General features: G+C 54.8%; 2 protein-coding genes across 4 annotated transcripts in view; one reads left to right on the top strand and one right to left on the bottom strand.

Annotated features, from left to right (window-relative positions):
• LCOR (ligand dependent nuclear receptor corepressor) overlaps window positions 1–6,146 on the top strand; it is an 84,194-nt gene extending 78,048 nt beyond the window's left edge. For all 3 annotated transcript variants that reach the window (XM_054276591.1, XM_054276592.1, XM_054276593.1), the window contains exon 7: window positions 236–6,146. In XM_054276591.1, the coding sequence (XP_054132566.1) occupies window positions 236–4,808 (4,573 nt within the window). In that variant the 3' untranslated portion in view covers window positions 4,809–6,146. The remainder of the gene's footprint in view (window positions 1–235) is intronic.
• Window positions 6,147–11,806: 5,660 nt separating this feature from the next.
• SLIT1 (slit guidance ligand 1) overlaps window positions 11,807–16,937 on the bottom strand; it is a 60,692-nt gene continuing 55,561 nt past the window's right edge. Inside the window, exons 30-37 of the mRNA XM_054276870.1 lie at window positions 16,475–16,568; window positions 16,164–16,301; window positions 15,533–15,770; window positions 15,315–15,445; window positions 15,069–15,223; window positions 14,710–14,998; window positions 14,202–14,413; window positions 11,807–14,119 (exon numbers count right to left, since the gene is read on the bottom strand). Coding sequence (XP_054132845.1) covers window positions 13,875–14,119; window positions 14,202–14,413; window positions 14,710–14,998; window positions 15,069–15,223; window positions 15,315–15,445; window positions 15,533–15,770; window positions 16,164–16,301; window positions 16,475–16,568 — 1,502 coding nt within the window. The 3' untranslated portion in view covers window positions 11,807–13,874. The remainder of the gene's footprint in view (window positions 14,120–14,201; window positions 14,414–14,709; window positions 14,999–15,068; window positions 15,224–15,314; window positions 15,446–15,532; window positions 15,771–16,163; window positions 16,302–16,474; window positions 16,569–16,937) is intronic.

A 16,937-nucleotide genomic window follows, 5' to 3' on the forward strand; every position in this document is an offset into this window, starting at 1 on the left:
AGTGGCAGACAAACAAAAATGCAGTCTGTGTCCTGCCAGCAGTGTGCACATGTAAGTGTGCATGCTGGGACTGAAGGAACACCTGCCAGCCCCAGGAAAACAGGATGCTTGATCTCACCTGGAGGTCAGGCAAGGGATGTGCCTGACTGGGAGGAGAAGGGTTATTTTGGTTTTGCAGCATAAACTAATATTCCCTAAGACATATTACTGACTGCTTCTCTCTTTGTCTCTCTAGTGAGGATCCAGCAGAGACAATAGCAATAGACTCTAACAATCAGCCGAAGTCTCCACTGGAAAAATTTATGGTCAGACTGTGTACACATCACCAGAAGCAGTTCATTCGTGTGCTAAACGACATATACACTGAAGTACAGCCAGACTCTGACGGCCAGCAGTTATCTGAATCTGAGAGCATGGAGGCCTCTACTTGTGGCTCTGGTTGTAGCCAGCGAAGCACTGAAAATCAGGATAAGGGTGCTACTTGTACTGAGTCAAAGCTCCCTTCTCCGTTGGACCCAGGACAGTCAGGGGCTGACAGCCCCCTGCATGTTATGGGACAAGCCCAGAAGCAGCCAGTGGAACTGAAGTCTCTGGACAGAGCAGAGAACTCCAGTCCTGCTTTGAGGAGGGACTTCTGCGAGCTCCCCATCACCAGGCTTCGCTCTGCTAGTCCAAAGGATAGCCCCACCCAAGGATACCTCAGCACGTTGAACTCTTCCTCTTTGAATTTCCATCATGCCGCAAAGAGCCTGGAAGGGCAGCAAGCTGCTGGACACGAACAAGAAGCCGCTGTCAGGAAGTGTGAGGATAATAAAGAGCAGCTAGCAGGTAAGACTCTCATGGAAGGTTATATCTCAGTCAAAGTGGCAAATGTGAATGGCAGCGAGGACAGCTTAGACAGCTGTCTGGGGTCCCAAAAGAGCTCTTGTAGGGCTCTCCCAGAGGAGTCCTGGGATCCTGGCTTTGCAGTGACGCCCCCTCGCAGAGCCGACAAAGAGAACACTTTGCAATGCGGCTCGAAAGCATCTTTGCACCAGGACTTAGATGCAAAAGAACAAGACGTGAGACCAAAGCAAGAAACCCACCTGCATGCCATGGCCAAGGGCAAGGCAGGCTGCCAGCTGCACCCAGCTGACAAGGGCATGCTCGACAAGTCCAAAGAGGGCTGGCTGCCCACTGGCGCCGTGCCAGCCGCCCACCGCCCCCCCGGTGGGCACCCCCGCGCCAAGGCAGCCTCCCTCAGGCCCTCTCGGAAGAGCAAGAAGGCGTCGGGGCTGAGGATCAATGACTATGACAACCAGTGCGACGTGGTGTACATCAGCCAGCCCATCACCGAGTGCCATTTCGAGGCGCAGCGCCTGGTGTCGTCCCGCAGGACGGCCAGGAAGAGCACGCGGGGCTATTTCTTCAACGGGGAGTGCTGCGAGCTCCCCACCGTGCGCACGCTGGTGAAGAGCTCCCGCGCCGAGGAGAGGGCGAGCAGCCCGGCACTGCGGACAGAGACCCTCGTAAGTGCGAAACCACCCCTGGTGCTCTCGGTAGAGGGGTCTGCAGGGGCAGGACGGGAGGGTGAGAAAAGGGTTTCCCTGAGGCTTCTGGCTAAAGTGGCACCAGCCGGCCGAGAAACGAAGGAGAGAGCTGAGCTGGGCTCCATGCAGCTCCGGGAAACCCGAGCGCTGCGATCAAGGGAGGCTGCTGTGGCCATGCCGTTCTTCTCCCTCTCTGCTCCACCCAGCCCCCAGAAAGAGGACAGCTTGGCCAGCTCGCCGCCACCTGGCTCCCCTCCTGCTGAAGGAGGGGAGTCACCTCCCCTCAGTGCCACAGTGGGAGGCACTGTCACCTGGGAGGCTGGCAGTAGCCTGGGCTGCTCTGGGGATGGCAGCAGCAGCAGCCAGGCTGCTGATGTTGCTGCCTTTTCAGTCTCAAAAGCACATGGTGAGGAGGAAGGTTGTCCAGGCTCTGACATACAAACTAGTCCAGGCCCCCCTGCCAGTCCAGAGCCAAAGTCCTCCTCACAGCCCTCTGCTGCTACAGACACAACACCTCTGCCCTGTGATGGTGCCAGGGATCCTGCCCAGCTTCCAGGCTCAGGGGATGCTGAGCTCTGTGGGCAGTGTCTGGCAGAGCCCTCCACATGCTCTCCAGGCTCACAGGCTCCTGATGAGCCCCCTGCCACCATGGATGAGAAGAGCCCCCTGGAGCCCCCTGCCACCATGGGTGAGAAGAACGCCCTGGAGCCCCCTGCCACCATGGATGAGAAGAGTCCCCTGGAGCCCCCTGCCACTTTAGAGTGTGGGGATGTGAACAAAAGCATCGATGCTAAACCAGAAGCCAAATCATCGGTCATGGTGGGTGACATCCCTCTTGAGCAAGAGGATGCTGTGCTCGTCAGCACACCCCTCCCCAAAATCTTGGAAGTAGAAACAATGCAGAATACCAGCACAGCAGGTGAAAAAGAGCCCACTGAAGGGGAAATGCCACCCGACCCAAACAGCTCAGACTCTGCCTCTTCCAAAGACAGTCTAGACAAGAAGCGGAAGAAAGGCAGGAGGGCGCTAGTGGCGTCGGACCGGTGTCTCCGAAGCCAACGATCCCCATCACCTGCTGAGGGCAGTACTGAGGACTCTGGTTCTTCCAGCTCTGGGCAGCTTACTTGCCTTCAGATCAAACTCTCCAAGAGCCCTGGTGCTAAGCGGTTCAAGAGAGAAGTGCAGCTGGATGAGGCAGCATCCATGCACTTCCCCAATGACTGCTTCCCCAATGTGCTGCTCAAAACCAGCGAAGAGCCCGGCACTGGCCAGGCTCCAGAGAGCATCACTGAGCAGCAGCCAGGCAAGGAGAATGGTGTCACTACCAGACAAACCTATAAAAGCATCTTAGCAAAAGGGACTGCTGCAGAGGGAGAAAATTCCTCTAAAGATGACTCCTCTGCTAACAGCAGCCAAAGTCAACAGGGTGAGATGCTGGAAATCAGCATCCAGGCTGATTCTGAGAAGAAAAGCATTACCCTCCCTCCAGAGAATACTGTTCCTGCAAATGATGCTGAGCAAGTGGATGTGAAACCAGTCAATGCCAGTGTAAAGGACAAGGAGAGCTCTGACAGTGTCAGGGATCTGGGCAAGCCAGTGAACTATGAGCTGGTGACCAATTTGCCTCCGTGTCCCAGCAGCAGAGGTGGAAGCAAGCATCTTCCAGCAAAAACTGCAAAGCACAAAAATGTTGCTCTGCAGTTTTATAACTTACGACATGCACCCGCACCTGTAGACAGTGCAAAAAAGAACACACCAGGGAAGGAGTCTATGCAAGCAATCCCCAAACTGAGGGATGAACACAGTTCAGGGAATGATGACTGCCCAGCACTGGAGGACATAGACATGGCTGACAGCAAACCAAAGTTCATGGAGTGGTGTGCTGAAGAGGAAAACCAGGAGCTCATTGCTGAGTTCAACACTCAGTACATGAAAATCCAGAAGGGCTGGATTCAGCTGGAGAAGGAGGTCCAGCCAACCCCCAAGGTAAAGAACAAAGCCGACAAACTGAAAGAGATTTGGAAAAGCAAGAAAAGAACACGGAAAAGCAGAGGCTCACTGGAAGTGCAGAAGCTTTCTCCTGTGCAGATGCTTTTTATGAAGGCCTTTAAGCTGTCTGACATATGCCAGTGGTTTCTGGAGACAACTGAGACCAGGTCTCTAGTGATTGTGAAAAAACTCAACACCCGTCTCCCAGGGGAGATTCCCCCCATGAAAGTCCCCATGCAGAAATATTCTTCCTCTAGTCTCTACCCCAGCTCACTACAAGCTGAACGTTTGAAAAAACATCTCAAGAAGTTCGCTGCCACTACCCCGGCTCGGAATAACCTGAAGAACCAAAAGCTTTGGGCCAAAATTCGTGAGGATGCAGATAAAGCAGAGGTTGAAGAAGCCACCGCTCCCAGCCAGACGTCTCCCACTGATGCCAGCACCAAGGAGCTGAGTGAGGACAAAACCATCCCGCCTGCCCTCAGCTTGCCCACGCAGGCCAGCACCAGGATCCTGCGCAAGTACTCCAATCTTCGGGGCAAGCTGCGAGCCCAGCAGCGCGTGGTGAAGGCAGAGAAGCGGAGCGAGGGCCCAGGGGACCAGCTGTCCCTGGAGAGCAAGCAGAGCCGGAAAAGTGTGTGCATCAACCCCCTGATGTCTCCAAAGCTGGCCTTGCAGATCAAAGCAGCTGCCTTTCCTGCTAAATCTCCCTCAGTGGATGGAACGGGGAAGGGGCGAAAGGGGAAGAGCAGGTCCCAAGAGGATCCCTTGCCCAAAGTCGACCTCCAGCTCAGCAAGAAGAAGAAGATGCTGAAGGAGAGCGGGAGCACCCAGGAGCGATCCAGCTCTTCCACCAAGGACAAGCTGCCTGCCAAGAAGGCCGGTAAAATAAAACATTCAGAGGGCAGTGTGAAATCTCCCGCCACCCGAAAGCAGACTGCCATGGAGAGGAGCAATAAGCTGGCCAGAAAAATTTCTTTGAAAGAGAAGAGAGTCCCGAAAAAGCAGCTGGAGAAGCGGCTCCCCATGCGGAAGGGCAAGGAGAACACGAGCAGACGGGCCGTGCTCCCTCCCAGTCACGAGGAGCTGTCCAAGGCCCCAAAACAGAAGCCCCTGGGGGAGTCCTCCACACGGTCACAGAAGATGGCCAACAAGAAGCACAGCAGTGGGAAGACCTTGACAAGGTCCATGAAGAAGATGCAGGAGAGCAGTGTGTCTCAGGGCAAGAGGAAGCTAAGGGCAAAAGTGGACTGTTCGCACAGCAAACGCTCGCGACTCGACCCGAAATAGCAAAGAAACGGTAGCCATGTACAAAACTGATGTATAGTAGTAACCCTTTACCATGCATTAACTAAAGCTGCTTTTATAAGCTGTAGCAAGCCTTTAAAAATCCGCAGTTAAAGGATAAATACCCATGATTTTAGGCATCAGCAGATGTGTCTTGGACAGAGAAGAGTTTGGTCTGTCTGGCTCTGCTGTTCAGAAGGAAGTTTCTGTAGTTTGAACGTTCCTTGGGTTCTTTTAAACTTAGAACCAGGCAGTTTTTGTTAAAAGTACAGTGCCTTATTTATCACTTTAAAAATAAAAATAAGAAGCTCGTCTGTGTGATTTGGAGGCTTGCGTTTTATACTTGAGGCACAAGCACTTGTACTGTAGCAGAAAGAAAACCACCTTCGTGCACATGAAGTAGCTTTTGTCAGCCTTTGGGTGCACACAAACATTTCCCTTTCTTTCAGAGTCCTCCTTCTGTCTGTCTTCTTAGTGGCATTTAAAGCAAAACCAAAACCATTTCGCATCACTAAGGGAGAGAAAGGCGAGTCTGTCCATTGTCGGTTCGCTGGTAGCAGTTGCTGGTGTCCCAGACTGTCACCTGCATGAGAATGTGAAGTAGCTGCTGGTGTTGTACTGCTGATGGCTGCCTGCTCCTCGCTGCACACCCGTGGGTGGGGAGGGCCCGCTCAGGCTGGGGAGATGCCCTGGGGGTGCCAGGTACCAGGCTGCCACACCCGCTGCTGCCGGCTGGGCAGGCTGGGCTGTATCTGTCTTTTTTCTTGCTGGCTTCAGGGATGAACCGGTCTTGCCATGCTCTGCTTTTGGACAGACTTCCTTCTCCTAATTCCCTGTCCTTGTGGTGATTTCTGTGGTCTCTGTTGGCAAAGCTTTTCTGTAGTGCTTCGCTGAAGGTTGAATCTCTCCCTTTTTAAGGGCTTGAGTTCCTGATGTTGGTGCTCTGCAGGAAGGGAACTCTGGCCCTCACCTTGTGCTTTTGTGCATGCCTTGCCTAGTGCTCTCTGATGCCAGGATTTGCAGTTGAAATAAGTCTGGGATAAGGGACTGGCTTGTGTTAATTTTTTACCATAATTTGCATTTCACCTTTTTACCAGCAAGGTGCAGGAGGTTTATCCTTGCTTGTGTCACAGAACAGGGTCATAGTGCCTATCTTTTCTTAGAAAAACCTGTTAGAAGTGCATAGAGTGTGTGGCTGGTTCTGCTGGGCAGAGATGACCAGCAGCGAGGGAGGGCTGTGGTCTGTGCTAGGGAAAGGTCCCTGCTCAACCATTGCATCCCCAAGGCTTCACTTTCACATTGCTGCAGAGTCCATTTGCAGGAATCCCTATGCCAGTCTCCTTCCAGCAGTGCCTGTCAGGGCACTGTGTGGACCCTGAGGCTGCCAGACCTTTAACAGCTGCCTTGCTGGTCCTTGCTCAGCTGCTTGTCCCTGATGAGAGCAAGGCTTTGGTGCAGCCCATGAATTCAAGAGATGCTGGCCCCTGGAGCAGAGGCTGAAAAGGGATTGCCTGCAAAGGGAATTGCTTTTCGTGGTTGGCATTGAACCCCAGATCTCAAAGCCTGGGGGCGGGAGGTGAAAGGCAGATAATTGTGTTAAAATCTTTCATTGTACCCCTTTAGTACAGAGGATGAAACCAGGTGTTTGATTTGCACTCCCTTCACAGAGCACCTCTGGCTCTCTTGGAGGTACTCCCTTTCCCAAGCATTGACACTCACAATGCTGCGGCACATTTTTCTCTTTACTGTGAAATGGCTGATTTAAAAAAAAAAAAATCCTTTGCCTTTCCTTTGAATTGTGCTAGAGTAAGTTAACTCTCTGAACAGGTAGGAAGTGATTAAATCTAGCCTGTCAGTCCCTGTACAGATTAATATGAAGCTATCTATTACTTTAATTTTTACTGCATGCATTAAATATGTCAAACATTCCATCAGAAAAGATTTTAAAGCGTTTCAAGAGAGGTGTTAGGCAGGAGGGCACTGATGGCAGTTAAATGACTGATCTGTACCTCTTTTGCAGGGTGTCTTTCCCTCTTGCTTCTCCATCCTAACTTATGGTCCTTCTCCAGCCTCTGGCTGGGGCCCAGCCACATGGGCCCAGATTTCCTCTCCTTGCTCTGGGCCAGGTGTACATGTGAGCACACCTCTTACCTTTGCTGCTCACGCCATTCCCCTGTAGCAAATCCCCTCTTCCCGTCCTTCACCATCACTCCTGAAGCTCCTGCACCGGTCACCATGCACCTCCTTGAGGCTTTCCCTCTCTCTTCTCACATTTTTTAGCTGCTGGTAAATGGTAAATGCAGGCTGTCCTGCTCCCTGTCTTCTGTGCTTCTGGGAGCAGGAATCCCATTAGGATAGAACCCTATACACAGCAAGTGGAAAGAGTCTTTCTAGATGAGATGCTGCTGCTCCAGTGTCCTGGATGTCTTCCTGCACCCTGGGGCTTCACCAGCACTGACTGGCTGAAGCATGGCAAGGTTGGGGGACAGCAGGTGCCATTGGTGCTGGAGTGGAGCAGCTTCTGGGCATCTGTCCCAGCTCAGTGTGCACGGCTTGGCTCAGGCAGGGTGGGATCAGAGCACTGAGCTTCCCGGCAGTGTCCCTGACAGGCAGGGGTGACGTGTGCTCTGAGGCACAGCCCCTGCTTCAGAGCAGTCTGTTACCAATAAATGTGGCTCTTACATCAAGCAAGGGATGCACAGGGAGCTGCAGATGAGCTTAATGAATGGAAGAAAATAAGCAACATCATTGAGTACCTTATTCCACATGGACATGGAGTGTGTTTCCATGTGCTACAGGCGCAGAGCTGCCCACTGGCACTACCACAGTGCCATCCTCAGATCCACAGCCTCATTGCGCTCCTCTTCCCCTGGGCTACCCCACAGCTCCCTGCTCTGCTTCTTCAGCTCTGGATTTCAAGAGATACAACCCACAAAGCAGACCTCTTTCTATTACTTTGGCTTTTCTTGCTGGCTACTTTCTCATCCTATTGAAATTAGTCTCCATCATGCTCCCTGGTCCATGAACGAGGAGCAGCATCCTCTTAGCTCTGCACCTCCACAGATGTCCTCACTGTCCCTCTGCTGGCACCCCCCTCCCTCTCATTTGCATGGTTACCTTATTCTTTCTCTTGTCATCAGCAGCTCTGGGTCTTCACACTTCACATGTTCAGAATCCGTCCATCTTAATTAACCACTGAGAGGAGCTGTGTTTGCCAAGCTCGGAGTAGAAACTTATGTTGGTGCTGTAGCAAGAGCAGTTTGAGCCCGGGATGGCTCCTCCTACCTGTAGCTGTTAGGATCTTGTTAAGCAAGGCCAGCCCTGGAATGAGTTTCCCTGCTGACAGGGTGTGTGATATGTACCCAAGGCGTGCACATATTTATATTCATCACTTACTCATCCCTGGCAAGGTCCTGTTTGCCGGTGTTCTCTCTGTGCAGTGGGGTTTCTGTAGTCACCTGCCAGCAAGTCAGGGAGACAGATCTGCAGCAAAACTTCTCTGAAGAGCTGACCAGTCAGCGCTGATGCTTCTGACAGACTTTCTGCTGCATTGCTGATCAAGGTCCATGAGCTGTGAGAGCAGGATAAAACTGTTCCTGCTGCTCTCTGCACCCTGTCCCATCAGTGCTGGGGGTGCCATGCAGGGCTGGACTGAGCAGGCTGGCTGCCTGCCCGCACCACTTTCTGCTAGTGTGCAGATGAGCAAAGCTGCAGCCCAGCCCGTGTCCCAGCTGGTCTTGTGGCACCTCTGGAAATGCTGATGTTTCCAGAAGCTCTGCCAGCTCCCAGGAAATGGACATGCAATCAGATATACTGGTGCCCTGTTTTTAAGATTTGCTGATGGACACTTTTTCTATCCAGCTCATTAACTTTCAGCCTGACAACTGCATTCCCAGCTGAAGGTGACTGAGAAAGCTGTGATTCCCAGCCTTCCATGGGTACAGGTAGTGCTTTGGGCATCTTGGAGGTGTGGGTGGCCATGCAGGTTGGGCTCTCACCTTTCCACCATCAGCAGTCATGCCGGGGGAAGAGGGCTGAGCCCCAGCCAAGGTGTACTTGGGTCTGCATCCTTGGGCTGTTACAGCCCAGGAGCAAGACGGGGATAGGCTCCTCCTTGACAGGGAATGCCACTGGAGATTTTCTTGTAGCAGTAGGTTTTTTGAGCAAACCACGAGGCTATGATGTCCCCATGTCACGTGTGTTCCCCCCCGTGTGTTGTAGCATCCATTTGGCCCATCCTTCAGCTTGGTGGTTGTGAAATGAATCCATCTGTTCTAAGATGTTCTCAGGAGTTCTTGTTTGTATTAAGCTCACCCCTAGGCTTAGCAGAAATGACAGTCCCCATCCTCCCTGCTCCCCTCCCCGCAGACAAGCCCTCTCTCTCTCTCACGAGCACTTCCACCTTCTCCCCGAAGGGCAGCAGAGGGCAGCTGGCGGTTTTGATTCAGGGCACGTTGGCAGCTTTGGGGCAGCCGAAGGAGCTGGGATGCAGCCGGCCAGCATTTGTGACATGGGTCTGGAGGCCAGGCGGTCCCACGGGCTGTATTGCTAGCCAATGTTTTCTAAGTCTGTTTGTAAGAGTACCTAATTTTAAAATGAAATGTGAATATATATTATGTGTAGGTGCCATGTAAGATAGTGTTGTGCTAGGCAGCAGGATGCTAACCTACTTTTTAAGCTTTTTGGAGGCAGGAAAAAGCATTTTTCTCTCACTTCATGCTCACAGATCTAATATTGTAAATAGGTTTTTTAAATATTTATTTCATGGGCTTTCCACAGGTTCTCGTTCTGACTGGTGTGTGGCAGGTGGGGCTGCATTGCCCAGCGTGCCCAACCAAAGGGCTGGCGATGGCGTGGGGGCTGGGATGGGGCGGGGTGGGGTGGTGGTGGTGCTGTTCAGTTTGGGTTTTTGTCAGAGCTGAAGCATTAATTCTCTTCATCTCGTTTTGATGATGTCAGACCTGGTCGATGGCCAGGTCCCCAGGGAGGCTGTGAGCTCCCATGGCCGGCCAGGATGGCTGTTCCCCAGGACAGGGGGCACTGCAAGCAATAAGATTTGTAGTAATAATGTCTGCTGTGATGGCAGGGGCTCTCGGGGCTCAGGGCCAGGTGGGAATAACCCTGCTCCCGGCAGAGGCTCAGTCCAGCATGGCTTGGGGGGTCTCTGGACCTGGAGGTACTCAAGGAAGTGTCCCCAGGGATGCAGAAAGTGGGGAATGCTGTCACCCCCAAGGAACCCCCCAAAACCAGCGGAGTAGGGTAGGTGGTTGCTGGTAGCAAACTCCCACTAGAGAATCACTGCCTTTGTGGGTACGGGTGACCCAAGGGAGCTCACCGCTGTTGCTGCTAGTCCTAGGGCTGGCTCCAGAAGGTCATTTGCTCATTTGCTGATCATTCTGTAATTTTAATTCTCCTTCTAGGAGGTTCGAGGTCATTTGGTAATTTTTGCTTAAGTGGGTTTAGGTTTTTTTTTCCTTTGTTAACCCCTTTTTGCCTGGAAGTGTGGCTGGCTCTGACCTTCCAGTCTAGCTGCCTGTGTGGGGCAGTGTCAGCAGCATCTGCTTTTATGATGATGGGTCTCTGACTTTGGAGGATGGAGTGAGGGGTACTGCTGGGTTCCAGCCCTGCAGGACCCTTCACCAGTCCCACACTTCCTTCACCCTTGGAACAGGTGTGTAAGAAAAGAAAAAAAAAAAAAAAGGAAAAAAGGAAACAACAAAGTAATTTTTTTCTTAGGATGTAAAACATTTGAATATTATCTCCACCCTGATGGCAAATGTTTTTCCTTCATCTGTGTCTGCTTCCCTGGGAGAGTTTTGTTTCTCTGTTTGTTTCTATATGAATTTTAGACACTGAGCTGAAATTCCTCCTGTCCGGTACTGTATGTTTGAGCCCAAGCAATGTGAACTGTACAGACCAGCAGTGGGAAGGGGGAGCTGGTGACTGCACCTGGGAGAGCCGTGGCTTGGGACGGCATTCCCAGTTGGTGTAGGAGTGGGAAGTACTGCGCCACAAGTTGGGAAAATGAACTGTCTGCTGTGAATTCTCGGTTGGAAATGTGGAGAGGAGTTTCCATTAGATAATGTTTACATACCTCACCTGACAAACCTTTGAAAGTGTATATATAAAAAAAGAAAGAAAATAAAATTATATTAAGTTGCTTTAAATCAATATGTATAGCTATAAGAGCTGGGTCATTTGAACTTTGAATATGTATCGATTGTCTAAATGTTGACATTTTGTGAACTCTGTGCTCCTGTCTTTTATTTCATCCTAGCCTATGGAAAAAGTTGTGTTCTTGTTCCAGGTAAAAGGTCCCTGACCCAGATCTGAACTCCTCAAGGATTCCCACCACCTTGTTTTCTTTTCTTCCTCACTGTCAGTATTCACCCTATGAGCTTTCTAAAGGTCCGTATTTTATTGCCGCTTATTAAACGTTTCTTTGATATCAATGTTTGTTTGGTGTGATAAGTGGGGAACACTGAAGGTGAATGAGTGCACGAGGTGGGGCACAGCAGGCTGGCACCCTCCAACTGCCACCCCCTCCCTATGGAGGGAGCATAGAAATGCCTCTGTGGGCTTTCAGCGCTCCCATACCAGTGCCTGAGCTGTGGCAGACTTGTGTTTGTGGCACCAACAGTGCAACCTCAGGTGGTCCTGAGGACTGCTGCCCAGGCCCCTCTACCCTTCCCCAGAGAGCTGCAAGTGCCCGTTTTCCCCTGGAGCCATTCCATCCCCACGGCGGGCACTGACCCTTCAGCTTCCCACGTGCAAGACCCTGGCAGTGAGGGCTGCTTTTGCAAGGCATTGCATGGATAACCCTGGCTGCTTGTCCCTGCACCATGGGGGCAATGCATTGGCCAGGGCTGCTCCAGGAGTAGGAAATCATCCCCCAAGGCACAACCAACCCTTTCCATCCTGTGCCACCTCCTCACACTCTCAGCAGCTCCCAAGAACCAGCTTCTCCCTTCTCCCCAGCAGGAAAGAAGAGGCCAAGCCTCTGAATGAATAAATGTCATGTTCACATGGAAGACAACATAGACAATACCAAACACCTCCTAAAACAATACAGCCTCTGCCAGCGGAAGGATGCCCAGCGCCTCCCTTGCCAGCCTAGTACAAACCAGCGTCTTCAATAGTGACACACACAAACCCCACGGGCCAAACAAAGCCACTGTCATTTTCCTGCCCAGTAGCATCTGTAAACAAAAAGAAAACATCATTTGTTGACCCCAAACATATAAAAATACTATAACAAAATGAAATACAAATATATATTAGAATCTGTAAGTATTCTGTATAAAGAGATACTTTAGCGGTTAGCGTACAGCAAGAACAGAAACACAACACAACCAAGCCCCGGGTGGGCCACAGGCAAAATGAGACGCATCCCAGCTCCTCTGTGTGGCAGAGGAGCTCCCATGGAGAGGGCATTTGTGGCAGAAACACATCCCCGTGGTGGTGGAGATGCCCTGGGTGCCAGTGGTGAGCAGGGACGGGGACAGCACCTGCAGAGCTGGGTGTATCCAGTGGAGGTGCCTGGAGCCCGGGCACAGCTGGCAGTGCAGACCTGAAACCAAAGTGCTGGAGCGGTGAGATGGAGAGACCCCGGACTGCAGCTCTGGGGTGAGTCTGTCCACAGGGGGATGTGGTGTTTCACTGTCCAGCCATGTGCAGTGTCCCAGGTCGGGCCCCCGCTATCCTTGGCCCCCCACAGTTGTAGAGGTGATGCTGCTGTGGATGTTGGGTGCCTGCAGTACCCTGGCAGGAGGTCCCAGTGTGCCCCTGCTCCCACACCGGCCCAGCACATGCCCTGGCACTGTGGGCTTTGGAGAGATGCTGGGTATGGGCACTTGAGTCCAAGAGCTGATCAGTCATGCCCTGGCAGTGGTATTGGCTCCAGGCTTGCAGGTTTGGACATCTCCAGCCTCTTCACCTTGGCACACACAAGACTGAGGCCCCGGTGATGGGCATGGCAAACCTGCATCCCGGCTGTCCCAGCAGCCTCTTGCTCCTGGCTGGGGCAGTGGCACACGGGGGCACCTTCATCCAGCTGCAGGCCTGCTCCCCTGGGACAGAGCCTGGAGAAGGGGGATTCCTGTGCTGCCCTCACACAGCTCCCACCTCTGGGCAGAGCCACCTGGCTGAGCCAGGAGTATGTGGGGCCCTCTCCACAGGAATGGCACAGTGCTGGCCACGTGGCACAGGGCAGGTTGGCATGGGAACCCTCAGGGACATCTGTGCACTGCTGCCTGTCCTCCATTCATTGTGCCTGGCACTGCCCTGGTCCTGTTCCACCAGTGTGGCCCTGATGTGACCACAGTGATGTGACCACAATGACCGAGTGTGCCCATGCATTGCAGAGCCCATCCAGTATGCACAGACTGGGGGTGTCATCGAGGGTCAGGCTGGGGCCACAGAGCTGGGGACGTTATCTGGGGTACTTAGGGCTACAGCACCCTGCAGGGAGAGAGACTAGGGCTGCTGGAGGAGAGGACAGGAAACCAGGTCTGGGCTCACCAGGACTGCAGGACAGTGGCTACACCACACAGCCCACTGTAAGCCATGGCTTGCCATAGATCACAAGGCTCTGCCATGGCGGGCCTCCCTCCTCCTCTCACACATGTTGGAAAAGCCCTCATATCGCTGGGCTGATGCAAGGGACAGGGCTGCCAGGGAGGGGACTCACCCAGGATGCAGGCACTGCCCTCCATGGCTGTGGGGCTTCACTGGCAGGGAGGCAGAGTGCCACAGGGAGAGGTCAGGGCAGCTAGGCAGGGTGCCCACTCCGTATCCACATATCTGTGTAGCTGCAGTTCGTAAAAAAATTCTCTATCTACACATTTGCTTTGTTTGTGGGGTTTTTTTTTCGTTTTTTTTCTTTCTATTTTTTTTCTGTTTCCTTCCCAATCTTCTAGATGCACCAGCTCTACCCTCTGCTGGGCTCCTCAGATGCAGCTGCAGTTCGGAACACCCAGAGAGCAGCACCATGCCCGCAGTGTAAAGTGAGGTCCTTGGCTCGGGGGGGTCTCCCCGCCAGCCCCCCGGCTCTGCAGGGCCGGTGGCTGCTCACAGGCACTGGCTGCAGCCACACTTGCTGGGCTTCTCCACCTCCTCCACAAAGGTGGCACCGTTGCTGCACTCAAAGGCATATTTCCTGCGCCGCAGCCGCAGCCCGGTGCAGCAGCCGGCGTCAGGGCCGCCGCAGGTGCCCCGGCATTCCACCCAGGCCACCGGCCGCGTCGTCTGGCAGATGGCGTAGCCCCGCTGCACCTGGTGGTAGTCCCGCACCGGCTCCCCGCGGCACTCCGGCTCTGTGGGAGTGGGACAGCAATGGTCAGCCTGGTGCGGTGGCGTGGGGCTGCCTTCCCTGGACACCCCCTCCTCAGCACCTACCTTGGTCACAGAGGGCTCCGGTGTAGCCGTCGTGGCACTCGCAGGTGGGCTGGCCAGCTGGCGTGAGGTGGCAGTGGCCATGGACACAGGGCTGGTGGCGGCAGGGGTCGGGTGGCTCGGCAGGCTGGTTGCAGAGCGCGCCCTGGTAGCCCTCGTGGCACTGGCAGCTGTAGGAGAGGGCATCAAGGGGCAGGCACACTCCGTGCACACACCTGTGGGCATACACTGCTGTCAGGACCTGCTGGTGTGCCACCAGCATTGAGCATGGCCTGGCTCTGCACCAGCACTGTACTGCGACTGGTACGGCACCACCTGGTACACGACAGCCATCACAGCACAGTACGGGTGTGGCTCTGGCATGGCACCAGCACAGAACAGCCTGGCACAACTCAGTGCTAGTGGCACAGCAGCGCAGAGTCATGACAGGGCACCACTATGATGGCACAGGACTGGCACCAGGAAGCAGCCACAGGGCAGGGTGGGCAGGCAGTGGGGTAAGGGCACTCACTTGTGCCCCTGGCAGGGCCCGCCGCGGGGCTGGTCGCAGTGGGGCCCGTCCCAGCCCGGCTCGCAGTGGCACACGGGGCCCTGGGCGCCCGAGGGCTGGCAGATGCCATGCAGGCAGTAGAGCTTGCGGCAGGGCTCGCAGCCCGGCACCACCCCCGGCGTCATCCGCGTCTTGGTGAAGTCCTGCAGCTCGTTGTTGATGTAGAGGTTGCGGATGCATCCGTGGAAGCTGGTGCCATTGAGGAGCTGCCAGAGGCGGAAGGCAGCCGAGTTGACATCCACAGGCATTCCTGGGGAGAGCAGGACCATCAGCGCACCCCGATGCCCCCCATGCCCTCCATCACCCGGTCCCTGTCCTACCTCCTACGTAGAGGGGAGCCTCACTGTTCAGCGTGTAGTGCTTGCCCGAGTTGTCCATGGTCATGGGGCTGCCACCGTCGATGGACAGGTTCACCATCTGGTCGAAGGTCACCAGCTCCACGGTGTGGAACTGCCCGTCATTGATGGTCTCAGCACTGGCAGGGATGGCTGGGTCACCGAGGATGCCCCCAGGCCAAAGCAATGGGGGTGGACATCCCCAGTGAGTGGAGAACGGGTGCCAGGTACCTGTAGATGGCTGAGCTGGGGTGGGTGCCAGGGTCATAGCTAACCCTCACATGGCCCTGGTACAGCTCCACAGCCATGTGGTCGCTGTCACCATTGTACAGCAGGATGCCATTGCCTTCAGCCGTGGAGACCTGCCAGAGAGAGAGGTGGGAGCCCATATCCCTGGGGCAGACCCCCACTGCCATCCCTCAATGCCCCCATGCCCCCCTAGCCCTCACCTGAAGGGTGATATTGGCCCGGGGCCAGTCTTGCAGGTCAGTGAACTGCAGGTACGTGTCACGGTCCACAAAGTTGACGCTCAGCAGCTTCTCACATTTGGGGCCACCAAAGCCAGGCAGGCACTGGCACAGGGCGCGGGCACCCCGCTCCACACACGGGGCCCCGTTCTGGCATTCAGCTCGCTCACAGAGGCCAGGCTGGCCAGCGGTGTGGGGCGGCATCTCGCAGAGCTGGCCACTGTGGGGCCAAGGTGCTGCTAGGCTGGGGGCTGGGAAAGAGCCCTACACCCTGCCCAATGCCCCACAGGGCTCTGACAGCACGCCCCTGATCTGGGGTCCCTGGGGAGACTCTCCCAGACACAGCATCCAGGCATCCCTCTGATGCCAGAGCTGTGCCCTGGGGTCCCTCCTCAATGATGCTGGCTTCCCCCAGCCTCCACCCATAGAGACACACTCCCAGCCTCACTCCTTCCTCTCACACTGAGGATGGATGGGTGGATGGATGGATGGATGGATGGATGGATGGATGGATGGATGGACGGACGGACTTGGTATCCAGGACTTGTCCCTTCTGCACAGTGGCAATAACCATCCCCAGTACCCCAGGTGTCCCAGGTGTTCCTGGTGGTACCTGTAGCCCTCGGTGCAGAGGCAGGAGTAGCCATTCACCTCATCCAGGCAGCGGGCGTTGTTCTGGCACCGGTGGTCCTGGCAGTCGTCGAAGTCCTCGCTGCAGTTGCTCCCCACATAGCCGGGTGCACACTCACACCTGGGGCAGGCAGGGGGCTCAAGGCTGCCCCTTCCTTCCCCCTTGCACCAGTGGGTGCCTGCTCCTCCCCTTGTAACCCCCCTTCTCCATGCCTTCTCACTGCAGTCCCCAAAAAGCAAAGCTGCCCACCCCCAGCCAGCCAGAAAAAGTGGTTTGGAGAGGAGGGGGCTCACCTGGGCCCCTGACTGGTGGAGATGCAGGTGGAGTCATGCTGGCAGGGGTTGAGCTCGTCTGAGCAGAAATTGGGTGGCTGCTCACAGAATTCCCCTGCAAGGCAGAAGAGGGGCTGCCCAGCAGCTCCAGGACCAGAGGAGCAGCCCCAGTGCCCACAGGGCAAAGGGGACCCCTGGGGGACTCAGCTCAAGACAGGGAGCTGCCAAGCCCACAGCTTTCACCCCACAGGCACAGGGTCCTCTTTCCCTGGAGGCAGCTCCTGCCTCAGCCAGGCACTGAGGGCCTCCCAGGGTGTGGGGGTTCAGCTGGGTGTACCCAAACTCAAGACAGCTGAGCCCAGCCAGAGCCCATGGTGATGGGCATTGAGGCAGCAGGCAGAGGAGCTATTCAGCCCTCATGGGTGGGTAGAATCACTGGGCACATTCCCATGCCAGGTCTGTGCCATGTGGGGATGGCTAGCCC

This window comes from Melozone crissalis, unplaced genomic scaffold (genome assembly GCF_028551555.1).
Source record: "Melozone crissalis strain CALT ecotype California unplaced genomic scaffold, PUWL_Pcris_2 ptg000019l_1, whole genome shotgun sequence".
In the NCBI taxonomy this organism is placed as follows: domain Eukaryota; kingdom Metazoa; phylum Chordata; class Aves; order Passeriformes; family Passerellidae; genus Melozone; species Melozone crissalis.